At 44.3% G+C, this 27,307-nt stretch overlaps 1 protein-coding gene and 1 long non-coding RNA gene across 3 annotated transcripts; both read left to right on the plus strand.

Moving 5' to 3' along the window:
- Nucleotides 1-61: 61 nt before the first annotated feature.
- DDX25 (DEAD-box helicase 25) lies at nt 62-19,197 on the plus strand. Its single transcript, XM_067751498.1, has 12 exons — nt 62-221; nt 841-907; nt 1,160-1,204; nt 1,709-1,844; nt 3,049-3,141; nt 3,253-3,355; nt 4,918-5,032; nt 6,051-6,228; nt 13,964-14,201; nt 15,384-15,546; nt 17,570-17,758; nt 18,921-19,197. Exons 1-12 carry the CDS (start codon nt 159-161, stop codon nt 18,980-18,982), a joined length of 1,452 nt encoding a protein of 483 aa, XP_067607599.1. The 5' UTR covers nt 62-158; the 3' UTR covers nt 18,983-19,197.
- A 1,882-nt stretch (nt 19,198-21,079) lies between these two features.
- LOC137231022 (uncharacterized) lies at nt 21,080-26,365 on the plus strand. 2 transcript variants are annotated; one of them, XR_010946347.1, is made up of 3 exons: nt 21,080-24,017; nt 25,393-25,480; nt 26,114-26,365. It is a non-coding gene; the product is annotated as an uncharacterized lncRNA (long non-coding RNA). The 2 variants fall into 2 exon arrangements; XR_010946348.1 differs by having other exon boundaries at nt 21,080-21,564.
- The last annotated feature ends 942 nt before the right edge of the window (nt 26,366-27,307 follow it).

A 27,307-nucleotide genomic window follows, 5' to 3' on the forward strand; every position in this document is an offset into this window, starting at 1 on the left:
TCCTCCCCCGACTCCTCCCACCACCTCGGAGTTCGGGCGCCTGCGCACGGCGGCTGGTCGGCCCCCCGAGAAAGCCCATTGGCCGCTGGGTGAGGCCGGGCACTACCTCGCGCCTGTGGCGGCCGCACGTGCTGGGAGCGGAAGCGGCGATCGCAGCTATGGCGTCGTTACTTTGGGGAGGCGACGCAGGGGCTGCGGAGAGCGAGCGGCTGAACGGCCACGTAACTGCCACCGAACCGGGGAGGGCAAGGGGGCAGGGGCTAGAACAGCACTCCTGGAGGGAAATGTGCTGGGGAGGGGAAGGGACAGCTCCGCTACGGTTTGGAGCCGAGTGTCAGATGGTGGTGGGGAGGTGTGACAAGGATTTGGAAGAGGGACACGGGAAAGGAGACCCCGAGAGAAACAAGACCTTTGGTTTGAAAAGGCAAAATGAAGACATCTGCGGGAGGGAAGGCAGCTGGGAGCCCCAAGTAGACCCCGAGTTTTCTACTGTCCCAATTTGACCGTTAAGCCTCAGCTAGCTTCTATCTCATCTACCAACGCGCTTTCCTATCTGCTATCCCTTGCTCGTGCTGTGACCCGCCGAGGACTGTCACATTTAGACTAGAGGCTTATAAAGAGGAACGTCATATACAGGGGCAGTAGAAAGTCTCCTCCGATTTTAGGATAATTCATACAGGAGACCTGCTTCTCAAAGGAATCCGTTAATACATAATATCGCAAAGGAAACAGTATTGGCGTGGCCTTCCCTGCCTCCCTTCCAGCCCGTGTTAGGGGGTGGCACTGGGCTGCTTGATGCCTTGCTTCACAATATTGATTGAAATTTGTATCTTTCAATAGTTTTCAAACGTCATCCATCCCCGGAAGAACCTTCAGGGTATTAAGAGTACTACCGTTACAAACGTAGGTGAGTGTTGTTAAAGAAGATTGGGCTCAGTTCATTTAAAAAGCATTGCTTTCCTCATGTCCCTGGCAACTTTGGCTCCCTTAATTTAACATTCAAGACCCTCCACTACCTTTCCAATCTTTTTACCCACTCCTCCACTGCTTGACCCTTCCTTTGTACACACTGTAGAGTCGGCAGGAGAAACTGGGATGATACGCTGGACGTTCCTGCTTGGCATTTATCTTTACAGTTGTTTCTCTTCCATCCTTTTAGACGGTTCTGTTAATAACACCGAAGAAGATGGTGAAGAAGATGGAGGTAGGAAATAAATTCATTTGCGTGTATTTACTGGCATTGTTTCCTTTAATCATGACTTTCACAACGTGGGTGAGCAATACCATCTTAATTGGAAAAGAACCATCTTTGCTTCTGTTTTCTTTATAAATAGTGAATGTCAGAAGAAATACTAACTTAGGAGTCAGGATTACTTCATTAGAGGAAATTGAAATAGAATATGCAGGAATGGGTTACGAATTTTCAGCTGGCAAGGAAAAATTAGGTCTGCTGGCAATAGATGTAGGCTTGGTTGAGGTTAGAGGTTGGTGTAGCAACAGAGCATAAGAAACTGGATCCTCGTGGAAACGAAAAGGAATTCTCAGTGCTGTGTCATTCTTTTTAGAACCTTCTTTTGGAAGAAAAATGAGAGTAGGAACAGTTGCTTGATATACAACCCGTGAATGGAAGGAAGCAACTTGTTAGATGTCATTCAGGAGGCTTGACTTTCCCCCTGCAATATCCCCTGTTTTATCCTTGTTTTTCTAGTGGAATTGGCAGCTAATTCACTCTTGAACAAGTTAATCCGGCAGTCCTTAGTAGAATCCAGTCACCGAGTTGAAGTCTTACAAAAGGATCCCAGCTCTCCACTCTACTCAGTGAAAACATTTGAAGAGCTGCGGCTGTGAGTATTTTTACTTTAAGTGTAGGAAAATTCCAGAGAGCATAGCACAGAACAAACTAATCTGCTAATAATAATCATCAGGATCTACTTCGTGTTCTAATGGTCAATATTCAAATGAGATGTGGACATTTTGCATGCAATTAAAATATAGCTCAAAGAGGAACACTAGGATATCTGAATTGTCCAACGACTTGAGAACATTTTTGATGGTAAAATATTTTAAGCTTGCTGTGCTAAGGGGGATAGCTAAGCCAGACACAGCCATATTGCTACTCTCCATACCAGAGTACAGATAACAGGAATTTTGATGACCCAAATACCCCTTTAGATAAGTTACAAGCTTTTACCTTTTTAATTATTTTTTTTTGTCTCAGATGGTATTTAAATGAATAACTTTCCCAAATAGGTTTGCATTTCCTAGGGAGTTATCAACTGGCATTAAGGAAATGTATTTAAATAGGTCGAGTTACTGATACGGACTTAATGTAAGTGGGAAAATCCAAAATCCCAATGCCTGCTTTCTAGTTGGGGAGAAGCTTACTTATAATTAAAGGTTGGCTGCCAGTAATCTACCAATTAATCTACCAATTAAGCATGTCCAAAATGTGCATGTCATTGTAGTGGAAGTATTCCAGCCTACTTCACTTTATCCTCTTTCTAACATCTATCCTGAGAGCTCAGGAAAGACGCATTTAAAAATGCTGGCTCAGAAGAATGAGCTAATATTGCGTCTTCTGCTCCTAGAGAGAATTGATATAAGAATCACCTAAATGAAATTTTGTTTTCTCTGAAAATTGCCATTGAAACGTTAAAGTTTGTCATTGACTAAAAAGAAATAAACAATAAATCTCACTTAGTTTTCTGCTTGTGTGGAAAATAAAACTCTACTGGAAAATTGATGCACTTCTATCAGATGAGTTTTTCCTTTTTTTTTTCTTGGTTCAAGAGAAAGTTCAACGTTAGGCCCTTACTACTATCCTTGGCCTGGGCTTATGACATAACTTACTACTTTAGTGCTCCAGCTGTGCAGACATGATTGTATATATGTTTGAGAGTTGAGGTTTAACTTGTATATTTCCAAATATTACTTTTTATATTCACTTGCAAAGTGGCCTAATTTAGAAATGCACCTTTCAAGTTTGTATTTCTGAGTCTACTGACGCATCACAGACTTTAAGTATTTGATTTTTTGTTTTTTTGACAGAAAAGAAGAGTTACTAAAAGGGATCTATGCAATGGGATTTAATAGACCATCCAAAATTCAAGAGATGGCTCTCCCTATGATGCTGGCGCACCCGTGAGTTTCTGCGGTAGTGGTATTGCAACTGGCTATTTTTAGTCACTTATATTCAGTTTATGCCCGGGAGCTTGTATTCAGTTTATGTCTAGCACATCCTCTTTTCTACAGACCTCAGAACCTCATAGCCCAGAGTCAGTCTGGAACAGGAAAGACAGCTGCTTTTGTCTTGGCAATGCTAAGCAGAGTTAATGCCTTGGAATTGTTTCCACAGGTAAGGAAAGGCTGGGAGAGAGATGGGAATGCTTGCGGTGCCAAAGATATTTTAGTAATAGGCAATATTGCTGCAATGATGTGATGATGTTTAGAATAGACGTTCTTTCATGAAATCAGAGTATTGGACAGCAGTATGGGGCAGTGATTGAGAGCACAGGCTTTATAGTTTGACTGGTTCCAATCCCAGCCTCTCTACTTACCAGCTGAAAGTCTTAGGCGAGGTAGTAAATCTTTTGGAGTATGTTTTCTTGTCAGTAAAGATAACACTTATAAAGGTATGGGTCACAGTTGTTCTGTTCACCCTTGAACCCTAACTTCAATCACAGTGCTTGACTTGTAGAAACCACTCCTTAAACATTGAATGAATGAATGAATACCTGCCTCATAGGATTGTCATGCAGATTGAGTGAATTAATGTACATTTTTAGCACCGTGCTCAACATAAAGTGAGCATTCAGTAGTGATAGTTATATAGCTGTAGATCACCCAGTCCCTCGTACTCATTAGTGGAGAAGGAAACAGAGGCTTGGAGAGGGAAAGGTCACACGTGAGGTCACAGTTGTCAGAGAGCGACTGAGCAGGGACTAGAACTGCGCTTGCCCTTCTCCCAACCTAGTGTCAGTACATGGAAAGTATCTGGTGATCTCCCTCTTTCTCCAGCCTGTGTTCATCGAATTGATTGACAAACTGGGAGCCCAAGTGTTGGGAGCGCTCAAAGCTATGGGGCAGCAAGGATCCCCTCAGGAAGTTTACAACCTGCGCAGCAAGATAACCTGTGGACATGGATGTGGGTGACTAGTGACAGGCATAGGAAATCCTGTGCTTTCTTTAGACAAGTTCAGGGAAATTTATATCTAGGGTTTGATATCATGAGTAAAAATCCTTCAGGAGAAGCTATGCTTGAACACATGTTGAGAAATGTGTGTGGAAACTGTTTTTATCACTTTAGCTGTGTTTCCCTCTATCTCAGATCCTTAATTGAAGTTCAAAAATGCGTTAAATATCACCAGTTTCTTCCATCGACATCTTCATTCATCAACAGCCACCATTTATAGGGGGGATGGAAGTAACAAATGAAAGAGTTTCAGGGAACCTTCTGCCAGAGATGTGTAAGATGGATTGGACCAAGCAGGGAGTGCTCTGGAAATGGGCAGACTTTTAATATCAGGGAAGAGGTAATGGGGACCACACTCAAGCTGTAATTAGTCTTGCATCCCTTCTCTTTTTGATTCCCAGCCCCCCTACATCCCATTTTTCCTCTACCAAAACAACGTGACCCATAACCTTTGTTTCTTCATGACCTTTCAGAGAGGAACATATAAAAGGAAGCTGCTTCTTCATCCTTCAGCCCCTTCTCCCCTTCCATACTCAACATTCACCCTAGATCTATCAGCTGCTAAGTCGTATTCAAGTAAAAATATTCTGTTCAACCAGAATCTCCAGTTTCACTTCTGTGCCTCTCCCTCCACAGATTTTAATTGTATTTCAGAATTGCGTGATGGCTGTCATGAACCTTTCTCCTTCCCCTCTTCTCTCCCTCTCCCTCTCTCCCTCTCTCAGTGCCTCTGCTTGGCTCCTACTTACGAACTGGCTCTGCAAACTGGCCGTGTGGTCGAACGGATGGGGAAATTCTGTGTGGATGTTCAAGTGATGTACGCCATTCGAGGGAATCGAAGTATGTACCAGCAAGCCAGCCCTGGCTGATACTTTAAATCCCGACTGCACCACTGACACAGTCGTGGTATATACCTTCTCTGCTTTCTTGCCTCTAAAATGGTGGATATAATGGCACCTATATCATAGAGTTGTTACTGGAATTAAATAAAATGATACAGATAAAGCACTGTGCACACCCCTGGCACATAATAAGGACCCAGTAAATGGTAGCTGCATCATTCCCACAGCCCAGAAGAGGATGCTTTTGCTTGTTCTTTTCTGTGAGGCTCAGTTGTTTTGTGCAGAACAGCTTTTATTGTTTCACTTTTTCATTAAAGTATTACATGCATAAAGTGAAAAAAAAAAACTTCAAAACAGAAAATTCAAAGGTAAAAGTGAAAGTTGTTCTTTCTTTCAAAAACCTATTTCCGAAGACAGCTGTGGTTTTGTTAACAAATCTTTGTGTGTTTTTTTGTTTTGTTTTTGAGTGCTCACAAAAATGGGAGCATTTTTTTTGTACTGTTCAAAAACTTACGCGTTTTAAACATCTTTTCATGTCAGTATGTGTAGCCCCGCCTCATTCTTTTGACGAGCTGTATAATGTTCTGTCATTTATTTCATGTAACCTGTTGATAGACATTTTGGTTGTTTTCCATTTCGGGAAGATTTGTAGGCCTTTCACTGCTGTGCCAGTGTTTCTGTAGGACAATAGGACAATGGGAGTGCTGCAGAGTGGCTTTTTTTTTCTTTTCTTTAAGTAACCTGTGCCTCCCAAGTCTCAGTTAGAGACGTGTAACCCAGGGTGGCTTTTAAAATGACCGTGGGGCAGAATCAAATATGCGTGACTATTATCATTACTGTAAAGCTAGAAACTTGGGAATTTATCCTAAAACTCTGTAAAATCAAAACCCACAAAGACCCTCAGGGTTGGCACTTGGAAAACCATTATGAAATGTGTTTCATTACCGGGAATTGTAAATGGTTAGAGTCGTTTGCATCTGAAGGAAACCTTTAAACCCTTTTCCTTTGCTCCCTAGTTCCCAGAGGCACTCATGTCACCAAACAGATTATAATTGGCACTCCTGGGACTGTCCTAGATTGGTGTTTCAAGCAAAAATTAATTGATTTGAGTAAGATTCGTGTGTTTGTCCTGGATGAAGCAGATGTGATGATCGACACGCAAGGATTCTCAGACCAAAGCATTCGTATTCAAAGGTAACCTTCACATCCAGCCTTTTCTTCCTGGATCTTCTGTCCAGGGAAGGAATTTCATTTGTCTGCTGCTCCTAATTGTCTTTACTGCTTATTCCCCACTTCTTTCACCTTTAAAACAAGTTGGGTTTTCATTATTTTCACCAGCTCAATGGGCCTTCAGCCTGCTGTAATTTCCCAACTTCTTCATCTTGTAATCTTGCCTGATTGCTTCACTCTTGTGCTGCAGACTTACAGATGGAATCCATATACAGTGGGTCTGCACCAAATTTTGCCAGTAATCTTATATTTGAGCAAAATTCTAAAGAGAATTCATTAAAACCTGATAGCGCTATTGTGAGGACACAGCAGCCTGGGATCAGTAGCCTAGTATCTAGTCCTGACTTTGCCTGTAAGTCGTTAAATAAATCCTGTCGATTTCCTAGGCCTCTCTCCCAGGATCACCAGGGGGCTTAAAATTTCAGATTATCAGCCTAACCTGAACCTTACTGAGTCAGAATTTCTGGGAGTGGGCTTTAAGAGTCTGCATCGCTCATTTTTAAATAAAGTATTTATACACTGTGTTAAATTCAAGTATAATATTGAAAGACTTGTAATGATAACCAGTAATCCCCTGCCCCAACCCCTAGAGAATACTGTCCATTACGACATTAACTTTCATACCTTTAAATAACCTGCTCACCTTGGTATTTCTCGTTGTATATTCGTTATATACAACGTTGTTGGTTACATTCACGGCTGGTATTGATATCATTATCACAACACAAATAACGTTCACTGCTGACTATTGAATTATTATAATTATGTTTTTCTTGTGCTTCTCCCCCTAGAGTTGCCTATTTTCCTTCATTTGGTTACTATCACTGTGTAGCGGTCTTTAATTTTTCTCTGTTTCATCATACGTGTCATATGTCAATGATATCTCCAGATAGTCAAATACATTTTAAAATTCCATCAGTTTCTTTTTGTCTGGAAGATCTCCCACACTCACTGTCTCCAGTTTCAGCCTGGACTGGTTGCACTCCAGTCCTGGGGTCACAGCTGCATTATAGGTTTCCCCTGTCCTCATTAACAGTTTCGAATCTCCTGTCTTGTGGGTCCTTCTTCTTGGCGTACTGTTGGTTTACTGAATATGCTGGAATGTATCTGCTAATGGCTTCCTGCAAAAGGATGTGTAGGAAGTTCATTTTCTAGCCCCTGCTTGTCTGAAACTGTTTTTACTGTACCTGTAAATTTGATCTTTGGGTTGAGTTTCCCTGGATGTGGAATCCTATCTTGAAAAGCTTTCTTCCTGTAAATTCAGAGACAGTGTTAAAAACAGAAAAGTGGTTGTTTTTTTACTATAATTAATGCTCTGTTTCCAGTGTTGCTGCTGGAAAGTTTAATGTCTTCCTGAGGCTCAGACTTTTGTCTGTGATCTGTTTTTTCCTCACTAGAAGGTTTTGGAATCTTTTTCTCCATGATGTACTGGAACTTCTCAATGATGTGCTTTGGTTCAGATCTTTTTTTTCTTCATTGTACTAGACACATGGTACACTCTTCTCATTCCCAAAACTTGTACATGCCAGATCTGGGGAAATTTCTTATGTTACTTCTTTCCCTGCGGTGACCAACTTTTTAGGAAGACAACCCGGGATACAGTCACAGCAGGCAAATATGTATGTACATACGTACACACACATATATCTCATATATATATAAATATAATACAGAAGAAATAATCGTACATGTTATTACTGTAACATAAAAATATGGAAAATATGTTTATTTGAAATCATGTATTATCCTGTACTTTCCTGTTACATTAGTGCTACTATTTAAACACAACAACTGTAGAGCTAAACTGGCAATTGTAGTAACTCATAGGAGAACTAATTAAACAATATGTATGAGAAAAATACAGCAATAATGTTTCATCTCTGATACAGCAATTTAATCTTTTTAAACATGATAGGCTGCTTAAATTTTGGCCATACCACACAGCTTGCAGGATCTTAGTTCCCCAACCAGGGATCAAACCCGGGCCCTCAGCAGTGAGAGCGCTGAGTCCTGACCACTGGACCTCCCTGGAATTCCCTATTGTATATACTTAAGATACATAATTATAGAACTATTTACGAGGAGAACGTAAATACGATAGAACTAATTAAACATATTACAGTAAGTCCCCACATACAAATGAGTTCCATTCCGAGGGCATGTTCATTAAGTCCAGTTTGTTCGTAAGTCCAACAAAGTTAGCCTAGGTACCCAACTAGCACAATTGGCTACACAGTACTGTACTGGAATAGGTTTATAATGCTCTTCACACAAATAATACATAAAAAACAAACACAAAAAATAAAATATTTTTAATCTTACTTTTCAAGTACCTTGAAAAGTACAGTAGTACAGTACAACAGCTGGCATTACAGGGGCTGGCATCAAGTGAACAGGCAAGAAGGGTTACTGACTGGAGGAGGGAGAGGAGGTGGGAGACGGTAGAGCTGAAGGATCGTAAGCAATAGGAGATGGAGGACAAGCTGCCACTTCACTCACGCCTGACGTTGCTGGCACAGGTTCTGGTTCCTTGCTGGATTCAATTCTATCTACCCTCTTGTAAAACGATCCAGTGACGTCTGGGTAGTAGCTCTTTTTTTCTCATCATAGATGACACGGTAGCAATGGATTGCATTCTGAACGGCTGCTGCAACCTTCAGGTACCATTCTGCATTCGGGTCCTGTGCGTCAAAAACTAACAGTGCCTCCTCAAATAAAGAAAATCCTCTTGCCATTTCCTGAGTCATGAATCTCTTCAGTTCTTCAGTTACTTCTTCCTCTTTTCTCTCTTCATCCTTTCTCTGGGCCTCCAATTCCATCAGGTCTTCATTAGTAAGCTCCTTGTGTTGCACAGCAAGGAGTTCAGTGAAGTCGTTCTCTTGCTTCAAATAAAGATACTGTACTACCGTACTCTATACAGTATGGCACAGTAAAGTACACAAAAGTACAACCACTTGTAGAGGATGCATGCACGTGACAATATATGCCAGACACGTGAACTAACTTAATGTGATTGGACATGTGAACACACATCCACATCTTTGAAGGTTCACAACTTGAAGGTTCGTATGTAGGGGGCTTACTGTACCTGTGTTTAATGACAGAGACGATAATGACACTTTTTTTTCTGTCTCACGGTGTGGTAAGATGTTTTGACTCTCTCTTTTCTAGTATCCTCTGAACTCCCTGCAGCCCTCTTTTCTTGTATGTGGCAGTAAAACAGAATACAGTCAAATCTAAAATTCATTTTGACTTGCAGCTCTGCCCTTATTAAGCCCACACTTTTTTGGGGGCGGGGGAGTATAGTTGATTTACAGTGTTGTGTTAGTTTTCTGCTGTACAGCAAAGTGAATCTGTTATAGGTATACATATATCCAGTCTTCTTTAGATTCTTTTTTGATATATGTCATTACAGAGTATTGATTTGAGTTCCCTGTGCTATACAGTAGGTCCTTATTAGTTATCTATTTTATATATAGTAGAAGCCCACACTGATTCTTGGTATCAGTCCAGTGTGATATCCTCTGAACAAAAGTGTTCAAGCATAGAATACTTAGGAGTTTACCTACTAGCAACAGTGGTTTTTAGACTTGCAAGAATCAATTTCTGGCTCCTTCAAAATGTTCTTCCACTGTATCCGCAGGCTTGGTTCGGTGCACCAGCTGCTTGTCATTCAGATCCTGTGCAGTTATACATCCATCGTTTAGCTTATCCATGTCTAAAATGTCCATCATTTTCAGACACTCTGAAGTCTGTTAGATGTCATCATAAGTGAAACCCCTTCTCCTCAGGGAAAATGATTATAAAGCACAGAGGTGACTTAAACTTGTCCAACTGAAAGATGGATTCTTTACAAATTTAGTAAAGAAATTAGAAAGTCCTCAACTTGGCTGTCCTTTTCTGCTGACATTTTTCGACTTCTGCAGCAGTTTTATTCCTAAAAAAAGGAAAAATGAGTCATTATTTGCTACAAGTTTTTGTTGCAGCCTTTGCAGAACACCAGACAGCTCAGGTGCAGCCAGTACAAGGCCTCTTCACAAGTCATCAGACAGTTACGGAGACACAGTGTGTTATTTCTATTTTACTATAATCTTTTCTCCATTCTCATCCTTGACGTATTTCCAGGTTGGAGTTGGACATTCTTTTTGTCTCAAACTTTGAAAATAGGCCAACATTTGAAATCTTTTCACTGGCCAACTGCAATGGCAGGCATCTTGTAGGCACACGTCTGAGGTAGCTCTGCATCCATTTCTGCACAGTTAGAAATCTTAGTAAGGCTTCTGCAAGTTTGAAATAACAAAATGACCCAAAACTTCGGTAATGAAGAGCTCAGTATCACAGGTAAGCATATTGTATGTGTTTTTAAAAGTATTGTGTACAAAGGATGCAGGACATTTAGCTGGTAAGATCTTTTCATGTTCTTTGATAAGGAATTTATAGACTGAATGGAATATGCCAGAATGTACATTTGCACTGTCTGCTGCTCATGCAGAGAGTTGAACAAAGGCTAATTTGTATTTGGATACAAGGTCAACAGTCCTTTGTTGTATATTTTCTGTGTTGTGTAAAAACTTCATAGAAGCCAAAAAGATGTTTTGAGACTCCATTTTTTCAAAACCAAGTACCTAAGAGATTGGAGGGGTGGGGCGTGTATCTTGTGTTGCCGTGATTTGAAATCTCACTGTATATACTGTAGAAGCATGGTCTCTGGTAAGATCTGAGACACTCCACTCTACACTGAGAGAGGAAAGACGTCTGTTATCAAAAGTTCCCGCTTTGTTCACCCGCAGGACACTTTACTTGCAGCCTCTGAACCAGGAAATGTAACTTGACTCAGTTTCATAGGGATGGCAAGGGAAAGATAGAGTCACATGTGTCCCTTTGCATGGTGTGGGCAAACTAATTCAGCTGAGCGCTGGTGTGTTTGGAGGAGGCAAAAAACTTAATTTAGAAGTATTGCCTGTCTCATCCTGTACTTGTGCGATTCAGTTTCCATATTTGCTTTCCACATCCCTTCTCCACCAGGCCTAGTCCCGAATTCATCCCTTCATTTGATGCAGTCTGCTCTGTTTCCATTATTTACCTCTTTAACCCAGTTGTATGTGTCATTCCATCCGTCGCTAAAAATAACACAGTCGGTTAGCCTTTTTCTTCCTGTCTGGATCATACTGGCATTGTCCTCTGTTTCTTTTCCATAGCTTCCTTTTCTTGTCTTATGGATGCAAAACATCCGTAACACAAGAAAGATATGTGATATCTACAGTTATCTCTTTGAGGATATTAATTATAGCATTAAAATTGTTTTCTGTTCTCAACCCTGTCTCTGAGTGATTTAAGTTTCCTTTTATGTTTGTTGGCTACAGTCTGTCTTTGTGACGGATCTTTCCTCCTCACATCTGGTGATCCTGCACTAGCCTTTCATGACCCAAGTTGAGGAACTAGAAAGCTTATTTATCGACAGCTCTTATTTATCGGCGGTTGGGGCGTGTGACTTGGAAGCTTCACTTTAGGATGCTTGTCACCTGGAGGTCTTTAGGAGTATGTAATGTCTCTAATCTCCTTCCTGGGACACTCGGTTGCCGGCATCCTGGGAGCAGAGCAGGATGCTCTGGTGGATGGGCTGGGAGGGGTCTACCGTTCAGTATACGTATTTTCACTTGATCCCCTGTTCAGCTGTCTGCTTTACCCTCACCTTCTGCTGAGGCTCTTCTGCTTGTACAAGCTTAGCTGCCAAAGAAGGGTGGGGTCCAGCTGCTCCTTGTATATATTTTCATCCAGCCTTCCTATTTAAAAAAATGTGGGCCCAAGATCAAGCAAGACTCCCTTCTTGCCATCCCCTACCAATAAGTTGGTATGTTTAAATGTAACAGTGAATAAAAGATGCGGAAGTCCAGGGAAGATTCAATAGTCAAAACAGGCTTTCTACTAAAAAGAATATTAAGTAAAATTAGAGTATTCATGTTGGTTGTTCATCCCTCCATTGTTCAGTTTTCCTTTCTTTTGCTTAAAATACATTAAATCACAGCACTGTCCAATAGAAATATAATGTAAGCCACATGTGTAATTTAAAATTTTTCTAATAGCCACATTAAAAAAGAAACAGGTGAAATTCATGTTATAGAATATTTTATTTAACGTGACATATCAAAAATAGCATCTTAACAAGTAATGTTATCAATCTAAAAATCGTTAATGAAATATTTTGCATTCTTTCTTTTCATACTAAGTCTTCAAAATCCAGTGTGTTCTGCAGAACAGCCCATGTTTCCTTCCCTTGGGCAATTTGTGTAAGTTTTCTTTCTGGAATGAAATGGCCGCAGCCTGGGGCTACCAGTCCTAGTGCCCTCTTTTTCCAGGTGAAGGGTGTGGGAGAGCAGATGGCAGAGCGACGCAGCCTGCTGATACAGATTCTCCTCATGTCTTCTCACAGCCCTCATCCCCCCCCACCAGGCCTCTGGTCTTGCACGTCCCAGGCCTCCCAGTGGTTCTGAGGGAACGCTTGTCTTTGCATCAGCACTTCCCTCTGTAGCGCTCGTATTGTAGCTTCATCCACTTTCTTGGTTATCACACTTTTCCGTCTTGCAAAAATATATTGAAGTATCCACCCGTTTCTCTTATCTTATTCTGCACGTTTTGTGAGTTCATATCTTAATCACTTTATAGTCACATTAGTGGGATGCCGGACACTGAGAAGGTAACAAACGTAGTCTCTCGTGGCCAACCAGAAATTGGTCCGATTGTTGTTTGAAAAGCTCCCAGATGATTCAGGTCCCAGGCTTGAAATAATGTTTGGGAATCGCTGGACTGTATGAGCTCACCTGCTCCCTTTTAGCCCTAACAACTTATTCTCTAAGTGCTCTGTTGTCTTCTCAAAGGCAGTGATTCCTCTCTGGTCTCTCTTCTATTTTATTGTTTAAAGAATTTTTAATTGATGACAGAGAAATATACAAATCCTAAGTGTACTGCTGGGTGAACTATCACAGAGAGGCTATGCTCGTGGGACAGTGGCCCAGGTCAAGACATAGAACTTTACTGGCACCCCGGAAATCCCCTGCAGCCCCTTTCCTGTCACCCGCCCCTCTCTCCTCCACAGGCTTAGCTGTATCCTGACTGCTGACTCCGTACATTCATTTTGCCTTTTTTTTTGAATTAGCCTCTGTTAACTGTGGGTTCAGTTTACATTCCACGTGCAGTAGCATCTCCCCCTTCTGCTCCCCTTTTACTTATATCCAGGTTCTTCCCATTCCAAATAGACTTAATGTGGCTGTTCTTTCCCGCCCCAGAGAGAGAACACCTGCCATCAAATGATGAGCCTCTGTGCCCTTCATCCGCATGGAACTTGTGCGGGATGATTGCCGTAAACAGCACCTAGACTGACACCCTAGGCTTCACGAGCCCATCTCTCCTAAGGAGAAGACTGGCGTGAAAGCCCAGATCACTTACCTACACTTCACTCTGGAGCTCCACATTCAGTGTATCCATTTTCCCAAATTCTTGGTGGGCAGGAGGGCCTGACATGTGGCGCTCTGCAGCAGGTATAGTTGTCATGGCCGCAGCACGTTTCACGGTGACCCCAGAGCAGGAGCAGGGGCGTGGGGGGCAGCTGATGGCCGTGGGCGTCAAGTGCTGGAAGTGGCCCCCCCAGGAGAGGGACAGGCCTGGCCATCGGGTGACGGCCTTCTTTCCTCCTCTCTCGTAGAGCTTTACCCTCCGAGTGCCAGATGCTCCTCTTTTCAGCGACCTTTGAAGACTCCGTGTGGCAGTTTGCGGAGCGAATCATTCCTGACCCCAACATTATCAAGTTACGGAAAGAGGAGCTGACCCTGAACAACATCCGACAGTATTATGTGCTGTGCAGGGATAGGAAAGACAAGTACCAGGCTCTGTGCAACATTTACGGTGGCATCACCATTGGCCAGGCCATCATATTCTGCCAGGTAAGTCTGCCGGGACTTGTCTTACTCGTGCCCAGGTTTCTGTGCAGGTGGAGCCGGGCACCGTGTTTGGTGCTTTTTGTACATTATGTTGTTTAATCTTCAGAGCACCTCTGAATAGAGGTTATCTGTGTTTTGTGGGTGAACTGAAGTAATGGAATAGGACTTCAGTATGGTGTGAAACAGAGGGCATCCTTCTCGTATTTCTTCTTTTCTTTCTTTCTTTTTCGGTCGCGCCACGCCGCTTGTGGGATCTCAGTTGCCCGACAAGGGATTTAACCTGGGCCACGGCAGTGAAAGCCTGGAATCCTAACTACTAGGCCACCAGGGAACTCCCTGGGCATCCTTCTTTTAGAGGGACTGCTTCTAACACTTCCCCATTCAGGTTGATGTTTATTGTACTGTTTCCATAGATACCCTTTATCAGGTTAAGAATGTTCTCTTCTACTCCTAACTTACTATGAGCAAAGTAGCCACTCAGTCACTCACTATTAACAGCCCCTTGTTTTTATTTTCATATTTACTTTTCCAATCTGATGTTTTTCGTGTTCGTGTCTTGGTTGTATTTTTTCACCACCATGGGCACACTGTCAGCTCCATGAGAGCAAGCTCTCACCTGTTCCACTCACCTTCATGCCCCCACCCAGCACATGGATGGCCCTGGAAACATACTTGTAGAGTAAAGGAAAGCTCAGCTCTGCCATGTGACCATGTGACCACTAGCCATGTGACCTTGGGCAAATCACTTAACGGTTTTAAGCTTTGGGTTTATTTTTCAGTTTTTTAAAATGAACTTAGGCAGCTGCTTCATCAGATCATTATGAAAGCAGATGAACGGGATGCACATACAGGTTTTAGCAGAGTGCCTGGCGTGCACAGGATGTCGTCATTGTTAGGTACCTCATTTTGTCATCAGACCACCCTGAGAGGTGGGCGGAGCATTTTATTCTCTGTTTCAGGGCTGAGTAGCCAAAGCTCTTACAGGTTGAGAGGATGTGCCCCTTAAAAGCACAGTGGAGGGCGAATCCCCTGCCACATTCTCAGATCCCTCTAGGCCCCAAAGGGAAGGTGAAGCAAAACCCCTCTGCAGCACCCCCAGCTCCCATGCCCTGCAGACATGAGCGCTGCACACGTAGCCAGGCTGCTTCAACTTGGGCGCCAGGCTGGGTTTTGATTTTCATGCAGACTCGTCAGAATGCCAAATGGTTGACTGTGGAGATGATGCAGGATGGCCACCAGGTGTCTCTGTTAAGTGGAGAGCTGACTGTGGATCAGCGAGCTTCCGTCATTCAGAGGTTTCGAGATGGGAAGGAGAAAGTTCTTGTGACAACCAACGTCTGTGCTCGAGGTGTGTATGTGTATGCACTTAAAGTCAAGTTTATTGAAGTATCATTTACATATGATAAAATTCACTCTTTTTAAGGATACGTTTCAGAGAGTTTTGACAAACATATATAGTCACGTACCCATCACTGTAATCAAAATATGGAACATTTCCATCTCCCCTCAAAATTTCTCAGTGCTCATTTTCAATCAGTCTCTGTAACTAATGACCCCTGCCAACTACTGACCAGATTTCTGTCTCTGTATTTTTGTCTTTTGCAGAATGACATGTAAGTTAAATCATACAGTTGGTAGCCTTTGTGTCTGATTTATTCTACTTGACACCATACTTTGGAATTCATCAATGTTGTTACATGTATCAGTAGGTCATTCCTTGTTATTGCCGAGCAGTATTCCATTGACTGGGTCGTACCACAATTAGGTCTTCCATTCACCAGCTGATGGACATTTGGATTGGTTACAGCTTGGAGCTGTTTGGACTAAAGCTGTAATAAACATTCATGTATAAGGCTTAGGTGGACATACGCTTTCATTTCTCTTGGGTAAATGCCTAGGAGGAGGATTTCTGGGTCATGTGGTAAGTGTATGTTTAGCTTCATAGGAAACTGCAAAACTGTTCTCCAGAGTGGCTGTACCCTCTTGCATCTCTACCAGCAATATAGGAGAGTTCCAGTTGTTCTCCATCCTTGTCAGTAATTGGTATTGACACTCTTTTTTCATCTTAAGCTTTCTAGTAGGTGTGTGTGGTATCTCGTGTTTTCAACTTGTGTTCCCTAACAACTAATGATGTTGGTCATCTCTGAGGTGTTTTTAATTTTAAAACTGTTGACTACTGGAAGAAAAATCTTTGTTTTTTCAAGAGGAGGGCCTTCGTACTTTCCTCATTCCTCCTGTATCCTTGCCTACACCGCATACTCAAACCATGTTTCCTAATCTATTACTGGTTCACCAGATAGAACCGAGGACCTGCCCTGAGTGCTGAGCTTGGCATTTGGAGGAGTAGCCTAAAAAAGGATGAGGTTCCTTCCCCTCGGGAGCACGCTGCCTAGACTCCTGACTCTCTAGACCAGCACTAGCCAATAGAGATTTTTGCATTGATACAAATCTCCTATTCTCTGCTGTCCAAGCCATATATGGTGGCTGCTGAGCACTTGATGTGTGACTAGTGTGGCTGAGGAACTGGATTTTTAATTTGAATGAATTTAAATAGCCATAAGGCCAATGGTTACCATACTGGACAGCACAACTCCAGACCCCAGAGAAAAGAGGGCACAAATTGCTCCAGAGTCAAAGCACAGTACAGGGAGGACAAGGATTATGACCCAGACAGCTTCTTAGTGTTGAGGAATGGAGGCAGTAGGTGAGCACACACGTTAGGAGTGAAAGGTGTGAAAGGAAGGGGAGAACTCCTGGAAGTCTCGAGTCGTTTGTACTTTATCCTGTACTGTTTGGGCAGCTGGATTCTAAACACAAGTGCTCTGGACGTTGCTGTGGTGACCACGGTGACGATTAGAGGAGTGGGAGATGAGGGATTGGGGAGACCAGTCCGGAAATTGTTGTAACAGTTGAGGCAATGGATAAAATGGCCTGATGAGAACAATGGCCGTGGAATGGGGTGGAGCTGGGGCCCTGTGATGGGTAAGGGGATGTGAGACTAAGGGGCTTGCTGGGCACTTAGCACAGTGGGGGTGGAGAAGATGGAAGGGCTCTGTGACCTGCTGAGAGCCCCTCCCCAATACACAAGCACACACGCACGTGCACACACACGCACACATGCATGCACACGCGCTTTGTACATGTTTAGACTTATGTATAATTCGCTTCTACTGACACTCTTATCCAGCATCATAGACATACATGCTTGCAAGCAAACTGCCTGACCGAAGGACCTATTTCATTGACGTAAAAGCAGGTGTGATTTACAGGTTGTGTCCATTAAATGAGAATTCCCTTGGCAAATGTGGTTCTTGAATAGCTATGTCCTGAGGAAAAAGTTGCAGGACCCTGCAGTGTCGTTCCTCTTCCAGGGATTGATGTGAAGCAGGTCACGATTGTTGTGAACTTTGACCTGCCTGTGAACCCAGCAGAGGAGCCAGACTATGAGACCTACCTCCACCGTATTGGGCGGACAGGCCGCTTTGGGAAGAAAGGCCTTGCCTTCAACATGATCGAGGTGGATAAGCTGCCCCTGCTGATGAAGATCCAGGACCACTTCAGTGAGTAGTACCCTTCATGCCCAGAGCTGTGGACCTGCCCACGTTGACAGTGACGATGTGTGTCATGGACCTCGAGCCCAGAGGCTGGTGATGGGGTGGGGGCAGGAGCCAGGGAGTAGGCTTCTACTTCTTAGTGGCAGAGTTCCTAACAGGAGGCGGGAGTAATTAAAGGAAGCTGTGAAAACCAAGTGGAATTGATAGGAGCTCATATTTCTGTCTTATTGCTCATTCCGGGATCTGGGGCAGATTTTACGTCCATGAAGAACCACCCTAGGCAAAGTAATAAGCTCCTTTAAGATGATATTGTGTCCCCAGCTTCCTTTTTTATGTACATTTTTCCCTTCCTGTTGCCCCAGCGACCAACTAGGACAGTCCTAAATCCTGAGGCCTGCTGCCTTCCTCCCCCCCCCCCCACCCCGCCATCTAAACAAGGCAGGCTCTGCTAACCCTCTGGGGCTCTTGGACAGGCGTGTTGCAGTCTGGTGGAAACTTGAAGGGTAACAGAAGCTGAGATGTCCCCCTGCCCCAGGGCCCTGGATAGATACGGCTGCGGAGCAGGCGAGGAAGAACCCTCGCAGGACTCCAGATGTATCTTTCACCTTTAGGACAATGGTACTTCACCTCTGTGGGAAGCTATCCCCGGGGAAATGCACACAAGCACATATGTGCAATTTAGAATATAATGTTAAAAGGTTTGCAGACTGGCTGTGGACCCTTCAGGGAAGTTGATTAAGCACCCCTGCGTTAGGATAACGGAGGAGGGATGGGGGCGGAGAAAGAACCATTAAGATCACTGTTGCTATGGTAATCAACACTCCCTGTTGCCATTCAGCAAACCTGCCCCCTCAATGCACACGCCCACTTCACCCTCCTGAGCTCAACCAGGCACCTTCCCAGGTCCCCCTCTCTGCACTCTGGCGATTTTTTCCTGCCCCGCAGTATTTAGACATGTATGTTGTCTTGTCTGGTGCATTTGATGCCATTGTAGTTAGTATGGATTGGTTATTTGGATACCATCCCTTCCTTACCTAATCTAGAGAATGTCCCAGTATCTCGAGGCTTTCCATACAAGGTGTCACTATCTTCAGAAATGTAATTGGATGGAATGAAATTTCGTTTAGGCCCTGGGATAAGACTGTTCCATTCTCTTTTGTTCTTTTAGACAGCAATATTAAGCAACTCAACCCTGAAGACTTGGATGAAATTGAAAATATTGAATATTGAAGAAAGAACTTTATCGTTTACAAGTGTTCTGGTTTATGTGACAATGTAGGTTTTGAAAGTGATTTTTTACGTTGAGCCTTTTTCAACATGAAACTGTTAATATATGGCAAAATAAATGTTGTGGTAGCCTTAGTTTTAAGACCTGAGGTCTTTCTGAACCAAATTGATGTGAAGCACTTGATCCTTTTGAATAAATAAAAGGAGATTATTTCTTACTCCAATCTTTTCACAGATAAACATCTTTGCGTGGGCTACTGGGTTGTTGTGGGATTTAGTTTATAGAATCTGAGCAGGTCATGCCGCCTGTGAATATCTCACGGTGCCGCGAGATGGCAGTAGAACGTCACTGTTTCTGGAATTTGAGTTGGTCAAGTGAAAAAACCACACGTCTTCAGATTTGCTCACTGCTGCCCCTCCCACCCCTAATGTCTTCCCTACCTCCCCCTCGCCCCCTCCCCACACATGCACGCACCCCTGCACCCCCCGCACAGACACACACTCTCACGTGTGAGTGCGGGGTGAAAGCTTCACAAAGTAAAACGATTTGAAAGAGTATTTTGCTTCTTTTTTAGTGTTTCAACCAACACAGAATTTCAAGATATTGTTCTATTTTAGTTCTTAATGTCTTCAAATTAGAGAAGATTTAATCGATCATCGTTTATGTCATAGTCTCTGGAAACGTGGCTTTATTATAGACATTTCTTAAAAACAGGCAGTAGAGGTGGGGGGAACCCACTTGCCTTAGTAAAGAGGTGACACTTCAGGGAGCCAAAGGGTTTCACTTTTAAGAACTTAAAGGTGTATCTGAGAATCCTGGATGTTTTCCTGCAAGTCCCATTGAGATGCTTCTCATTTCTCACATTTGCTCCTAAAAAGTGAAACAGTGGGCTTGAGAAAAAGGGGGGGAAATTGATACTCTCCCAGAAAGCCCACAGCCAGAGCTGGGCCCCAGCTCTGTCACAGCAGACTGCCACCAGCAGCCTCAGTGAATGCGCCTGTCATCCCGGTGTGGAGGGGTGTTTCTGGCCTATGTCTTCTGATATCCCATGTGCATGTCACCTGCCCATGTTGTATCCTGTGGACAGGGCTCAGAAATACATGAAAATCGTTCAGCCTCCTCACCCCACAGCATATATTTATCGTGCACCCTTTTTGCTAAGCACCAAGGAAGAGAGATGAATAAGATGTACCAGTGATTTCAGAATTCAGAGTCTCACAGCAGAGACTCAGAATAAGCCAACATTATTTTAATAATGGTCTTTGCTTAAGGAAGGGGTTCAGAGGAGGCACCCCAAACGCCGTCGGGGCCAGTTTCCCAGAGGAGAAGACATTGTGTCTCCTCTCATAGGAGAGAACGTGAGTTGCACGGTGCCTCTCCTCAGGTACTTAGCACCCCCTTGCAGTCCCCTCAGTAGATCCACTGAGTCAGTGTTCCAGATCCAGCTGATTGCCAGAATTACCTAGAGAACTTGGGGAAAAAATACAGATTTCTTCCCCATACTGTGCACCAAAAAGCAAACTCTCTTAGGGTAGAGCTCAGAAACACAGTTACCTAAGGGAGCTGAAAACAGGTAAAGCAACAGGTCTTACAGACCACTGTCTTAGGGAGGATATGCCGAGGCAAAGAGAAGTCCCAGGGACAGAATCTATAAAGAGTAGAGCTTCCGCCTCTGAAGGTCCACTCGTGTTCTCCTCATGGTACGTCTGCCTTCCTCTCTGGGCCGGATCAGCGTATCCACTTGATACCCAGCCCCCAACACAGCGCCCAGCACGTAATAGGCAGTCAGTGAATACTTGTTCCGTTGAGTGCATGTTCCCTTGCCATCTCTTCCTTCACTAACGTTCTTCCTTGATGTTCGCCACCTTGGTTTTGAACCGCAGTCATATGGCGCAAGATGAATAAACGTAGGAAGTGTTTCGAGAGAGTTTGCTCTCTCTCACTATTTGAGAATTGAGCTGGACTTTGCATCATAGTCAGCTGAGCATCGGGGCCTCTTAAGTAAGATTTTGCCACCTCCCTTTCCGGTCCAGATCTGACGGGGTCTCTGTCAGTTACCCTCACAGGCGTCTTGAGCGATTTCCATTTGACAGCCGTTCCCAAAGAGTCTGCAGATAGTGGGCACGCTTCCTGCCCCTTTGCCCCTCACTTCCATTTGTCTCTCCACCTAGGAGGCAGAAATCCATCCCTGTTCTGTGTGCATCACAGCCTGTCCAGTTGGGCAAGTCGACACTCCCAAGGCTGTCTTGCGGGGCACAGCTCCTCGCTCAGAACTGCCAGCAGCCTTCGCGTCTCCGTGCCTGGCCGGGCCAGGGTTGTCTTTCTCCGTGGATGCCGGCCTGAGGAAGAGTACGTGGAGAAGCCGGGAATAGCCGGATGAGTCAGTGCGTCCATGAGCCGGGCTAATCAGCTGTGTGTTACTTGGCAGCAGACAGTAAACCAAATCCATTCGGTTTATGTTGGCCAGCTTCGGACTGTGAGCATATTGAAATTCCCGATGGCGTAGAGCGGGGCTGTAGTTTCCAGCGGGAGCCGTGAGTGAACACCTCGCCGCCGCCGGGGGCACAGATTCCTTGGATGCTAGGTGCTGCATCTGAGGCAACCATGAATAACAGGAAAGGCAAACGTGTGGGTCCTAGTCTGGTAGGACGTCTGACAGCCCTTCTCGGGAGACATGATTGCTTTTGCTCTTGAGAAAGTGTTGACGTTCCCGGCAGACATCGGGCCCCAGGAGAGCTCTGGCAGACTCTGCACGTGTGGTCAACAGTGGAAAGTCTTAGAGGGTCGCTGGGGGTTAAGCGGTACCTTTCCAGAGAAGACCCTGGGAGAGGAGCCGGTTGTGTCCAGCCTTGGTTCGGCTCCTGGTCCCCTGAGAGGTTCAGCCTCCTTCCCGTTGACTCAAGTAGGGGCCCAGGTCAGAGAGAGGACCGAGGCGGAGACAGCGCAGTTGCCGGGGTGGATGCTGCAGTGGGGCCCAGAGCGAGGGGCTCCCCGTGGGCCTGCTGTTCTTTGCCCTCCGAGCCCAGGGGCCTTCCTGCTGCGGTACGGACAGCCCTGCAGGCTGGTCCGGAGGGCACATTCGTTTTCTCAAGGGACAGCAGAAGAGTCGGGTCCTGTTAAATCCTAAACCCCACTCTACCCCTCTACCACTTTCAGGGAATTGGCATGTGTTGAGGACTTATCATGTTGCAACCCACAGACTGTGAAACGCCACAGCCTTGCCCTGTGCTGCAGGGAGCGTCAGCTTTCTGCTCTGGGAGGAGCCCAGAAGGAGCTCATCCCCGCGTCTTCCGTACTATTTTTACCCACGGCTGAGAGAAGAGTTGGGACTCTCCCTCCTCCCTTCCGCCTGCTCACTACCCCTCTCTCGGGGGCACTGTCTTCCGGCTCTGAGCCCTCCTGTGGTACTCGCATCGCTAAGGAGGGATGGGTCAGCCAGGCCGGCCGTAAGAGCCCCTGTATCTGGATGCTGCCATCTTCCTCCATCTCCCTTACTGCTTCGTGTCTCGGTCGGCTCGGGCTGCTGTGACAAAATACCACATAGACCGGGGGGCTCAAGCAACAGAAATGTATTTCCTCAGATTTCTGGGGGCAGTAAAGTCCAAGATCAAGGTCTGGCAGGGTCGGCTTCTGGTGAGGTGAGGACTGGTCTGCTTTCTCACGGTGTCCTCATGTGGCAGACAGAGAGGGACGTGCATTCTTTCTGGTGTCCCTAATCCCACAATCCCACTGTGAGGGCCTCCCCTCATGACCTAATCACCTCCCCAGAGCCTCACCTCCAAATACCATCACATGGTGATGGTGGGGTGGGGGTTGGTTTAGGGCTTCAACATATGAATTTGGGGTGGAGGACAGACATTATGCCCCACCCACCAAATAATACTTTTCTATCCATCGTTTGAAAATCTGGGTGGGGTTGAAGCACCATTATCTATGTTTAATGTGGTTGGTCTTCCACCCCACCTGTAAACATGAAACTTTTAGACCTTCTCATGAAATACAGGAAACACACCTGAAATGGGATGATTCTTGGTTAAGAGAAGCACTGATGTGTCCTGTAAACCCAGGGCAGAGTCCCACTGCCCACGCTGGGCTGCCAGCCCTGCCTCACGGCTCATCAGCCTTGCACTTCTGCTGCTGAGGTTAGAGACAACCAGAAGCGCTGGGATAATGAGAAGAGGATCACGGAAAAGATGGATCTCCCACTCTGGTGTTCAGACAACTGAAAGAATTTTCTAAATGAGAATCTTTACACATCTCAAGTCTTTAGTCTTTAGGGAGAAGCATAGGCAACTCTCTGTTGCACTTTTCTTTGGGAATTCATCTTTTCCCGTAATTTATTTTTTTCTATTCAGTAGAATAGCCGTGGGTTTCTACATTCCCAATTCTAGAATACATTTGTCGTGAATGGGAATAGTCTCTTATTTTGTGTTTAATGTTTTTCTTTTGTCAGGAAGGTAATGCAGTCTCACTCAGTCCCTTAGTTTGTGATGTGTGGCTTGAAATCCCAGTTGGAAGGAAGTGACTGACAAGGGAGCCCTGCTTTGTGTGAGGGTTAGAGCTATGGTCCTGTACAACCGCCTCAGGCATGGGTGAGAAGGCGGAGCCTGAACAGGCTACTCTGCGAGGTGGTGAGCTCCCTGCTTGTGGGAATATTCAATCATTCGGAAGCATCCATTACAGTTACTTGGAATGGATGCTGTAGTCCTGGTTCTTGAATTAGCTGGGATTTGGGAATGAAATGACGTCTGAGACTCCACCCATTCTAAGATACCACGTTTCCCTGACGCCACACGGCAGAGCTATGCACACGGAAAAGCATGAGCCACAGGAGCTCTGTACAGAGGAAGACCGTTTCCCACAAACAAAAAGAAAATGGAATGATTAACTCCTACCTGTACCCTGTCTTAACTTTCAGATGCGCTGGCTTCCCCGTGTGACCATCTCATTATACCTATTTTCATCAGCTTATGCAGAATGTGGATCATTTTTAATTTAATATTTACCTTATAAAAGCAATAAAACAGCAAAAAAGTGGTAAGGGAAATTATCAAAAAGCTCATTACTTCATCATAACACTTATTGTCTTGAAATGGTCCTTTTCATCTTAATATGACTTAGTTAATCATAGTGCATAGATGGTATTGTGTCCTTTTATTTGAAACCTTCAAGTGGTTTTTTATTTCATGTTGCTACATAGTCTTTGGAATTATTATAATAATAATTGATCATATTATCCTATGAGGTGAATATAACATAATGCATATTATCATCCTGGTTGAACATTTATGTGGTTGTCGGTTTTTCAACGTTGTAAATAATGCTGCAGCAAATCTTCTTGCCCATTATTTTGAATTATTTCTTAGAATTAGAGATGTTATGTTTGAGAAGTAGGTCAAAAAACAGGAGCATTTTTATGGCTTTTGATAGGTAGTGTCTAATTGCTTCCAAAGACCAAGACTATTTCAGTTTATATTACCCCACTGATTTCACCTCACCTAACCAGCAAGGGATATTTTCATTTCAAAATTGCTTGGTAACTTTTTCTGGTTTACATTTCTTTTAATACAAAGTTGCATATTTTTTATTTTTGGGCATGAGGTTCATTGTTTGAAAAACCTCTGTGGTGTCCTTTGCCCATTTATTGTATGAGATCTTAATATTGTCCTTACCAAGTTTTGTGAAATACATGTGTGACTTGATTTTTCCAAATAACGATATTAACTTTTTACTGAACATATATTTTCCTAGTTTGCCTTTTTAATTTATACTATGGCTTTTGCACACAAACTATCTCATTTTTGTAGTGAAATAATTGAATCATTTTGTGGTTTCTGTCTGCTGGTTCTAGAATGTCAGCCCTGCTCTAGGAAATATTCAGTTTTATTCCTGATTATTATTGTGATTTTTATCTTTAAAAAAGATATTTGAGTAATCCATCTGAAATTTATTCCGGTGTGAGGTATAGCAAATTGGTCACATGTTCCCTTTTTTAAAAAAATTAACTAAATTCAATACCGTTCATTGAGAAGTCTTTCTTTTTTCCACAATCTCCTTTACCATATTAAATTTCTATACGCCTACACACATATAATAGGATTCTGGGTACCTACTTAATTTCGGTTTGTTCTTGTGCTAGTGCCACAGTTTTAAGTATTATTGTCAAGTATTATTGTTTTAATTCAAGGACTTGTTCCTCCTCTTGACTTTTAATTCTCATTAAAAAAAATCATTACCAATTTTATTCTTCAAGATTAATTTTAGATCCATTTTCTCAACTTACAAAAAACCTCTGAATTTTTATCTGTACCCATTTGGCAGTAATAATTTGTTGACTCAGTCCATACATTAATTGGTGGATAATTGATTTCTTTACAATATTGAATCATATAGTATATCTTTCCTGTCTCAGAAAAGTCAGGAGGCACGCCTGGAGCCCAGACACAAGGGAATGGGCACGGATGGCCTGGCCAGGAGGCTGTGACTGCCGAGGTGTGGGGGTGAGTGTTCTCGCTGGGTGTTCCCAGGTTGGGCCGTGCGTGCCCACCTGCTGACTTGTCTGCCTGAGGGAGTCCAGGTGAGGCACCAGTGATGCGAGTGGAGGGGTCAGGACACCTGGGTTCTAGCCTCATCCACAGAGGTCCCTTCCAGCCCTGAAATCCTCCTCATCTCTGCGTTATGTCAGGGAAGACACCAAGCGCAGGAAGGCAGAGACCCTTCCTAATCCATCCTGCACCCAACCCAGTGCCTCCCCTCATTCATGTCCCATCCCTGAATGAAGAGGAGTGAAGGAAGGAATGGTATTGCCCCAGTTTATAGAAGAGTTTTGTCCTGGCCCATATGTTTGGAGCATCTTCTCCCAGCCTTGAGTGTAAATAGAAACCACTAGGGAGCATGTTAAGCTGCGGCTCTGAGTTCACAGGTCTGGGTGGCGGCGATGCCCTTAGTCTGCAGAGCGCACTTTGAGCAGTGAAGTTCTAGAACACCGATCTAGATGAGACTTCTTGGCTGAAAAAGAAGGGAGGGGGTAGCGAGAAGGGGGCCTGGAGTCTTAGTCACAATTTTGCTTTAAAAGTATGGGTTTAGGGACTTCCCTGGTGGCGCAGTGGTTAAGAATCCTCCTGCCAATGCAGGAGACACGGGTTCGAGCCCTGGTCCGGGAAGATCCCACATGCCATGGAGCAACTAAGCCCCTGCGCCACAACTACTGAGCCTGCGCTCTAGAGCCTGTGTGCCACAACTACTGAAGCCCGCGCGCCTGGAGCCCGTGCTCCGCAACAAGAAAAGCCACGGCGATGAAAAGGCTGCGCACCGCAACGAAGAGCAGCCCGCTCTCGCCGCAACTAGAGAAAACCCGCGCGCAGCAATGAAGGCCCAACGCAGCCAAAAATAAATAAATGAACAAATTTATTTTAAAAAAAGAATTGTATGTGTGTAGACAAGAGACTTCGAAACAAAACCGTTGGATACATTATAGGAATGGTGAGGTTGTGGGTGACTTCTACATGTTTGTTGCTTTCAAGTGTTTGCAAAGAATACAAACTCTAAAGAACTCTCAGTGAAGGGAAAACAAAAGCAGTTCTTGGTCCCATGGCCACAGGGGCTGGCTAGGCCACACCCCTCATCGTCCCTTCCCTGAGGGACTGCGCTTCCTAGGAAAGGTTGCTCTCTGGCTGGGGGTTTTCAAAATGTTTTCCAACAGCCTGCGTGAGTTTGCTCTCGTTTAGAAGCATTTGAGGCTGTACCCACAGCGCAGAGTGTGAAGTGTGACAAGCTGCCCACCTCTGGTGCAGATACTGCCTTTATGGGCTGCAAGAAAATCCCTCGTGCCCCATCAGGGTTAACCCACAGCCTGGCCAGATGACCAGCGATGCCCTCCACCCACTCCCCTCCCCCGAAAGCACGCTCGGGAAAATCTCGGAGTTGAAAGTTTGCCTTTCTTACTGGAAGAATTTTTATTAGGCCAAAGCGTTGACAAGTTTGTCATTCCCAGAATCTAACACCCTCCCCGAACTCCCTTCGATTTTTAGTACTTTTTCCCTCCTCATTTCTAAAGGGGGTGAAAAACTGTCTCGAGCAGGCAGAAAGTTTTATCCAAGGTGTTTGGCAGTGACTCCACGTGCTGGGAGAGATTTATGTCTCTGTTCTCTGGCACTGCCTCGTGTGAGCTCACTTAAAACAACCGAATAAATGAGTTCACTTTATCCCGTCAAAATGGAAACGAGGGCGGCATGGTACCCAGCTGGGGTCCTCGGGGACCCTGAGGCAATGTTCCTGTCTCAGTCGCTTGTGCTGAGCTCAGCTGTTTTTATGTCTGTCTGAGATCA

This window comes from Pseudorca crassidens, chromosome 9 (assembly GCF_039906515.1).
Source record: "Pseudorca crassidens isolate mPseCra1 chromosome 9, mPseCra1.hap1, whole genome shotgun sequence".
Classification (NCBI taxonomy): Eukaryota; Metazoa; Chordata; class Mammalia; order Artiodactyla; family Delphinidae; genus Pseudorca; species Pseudorca crassidens.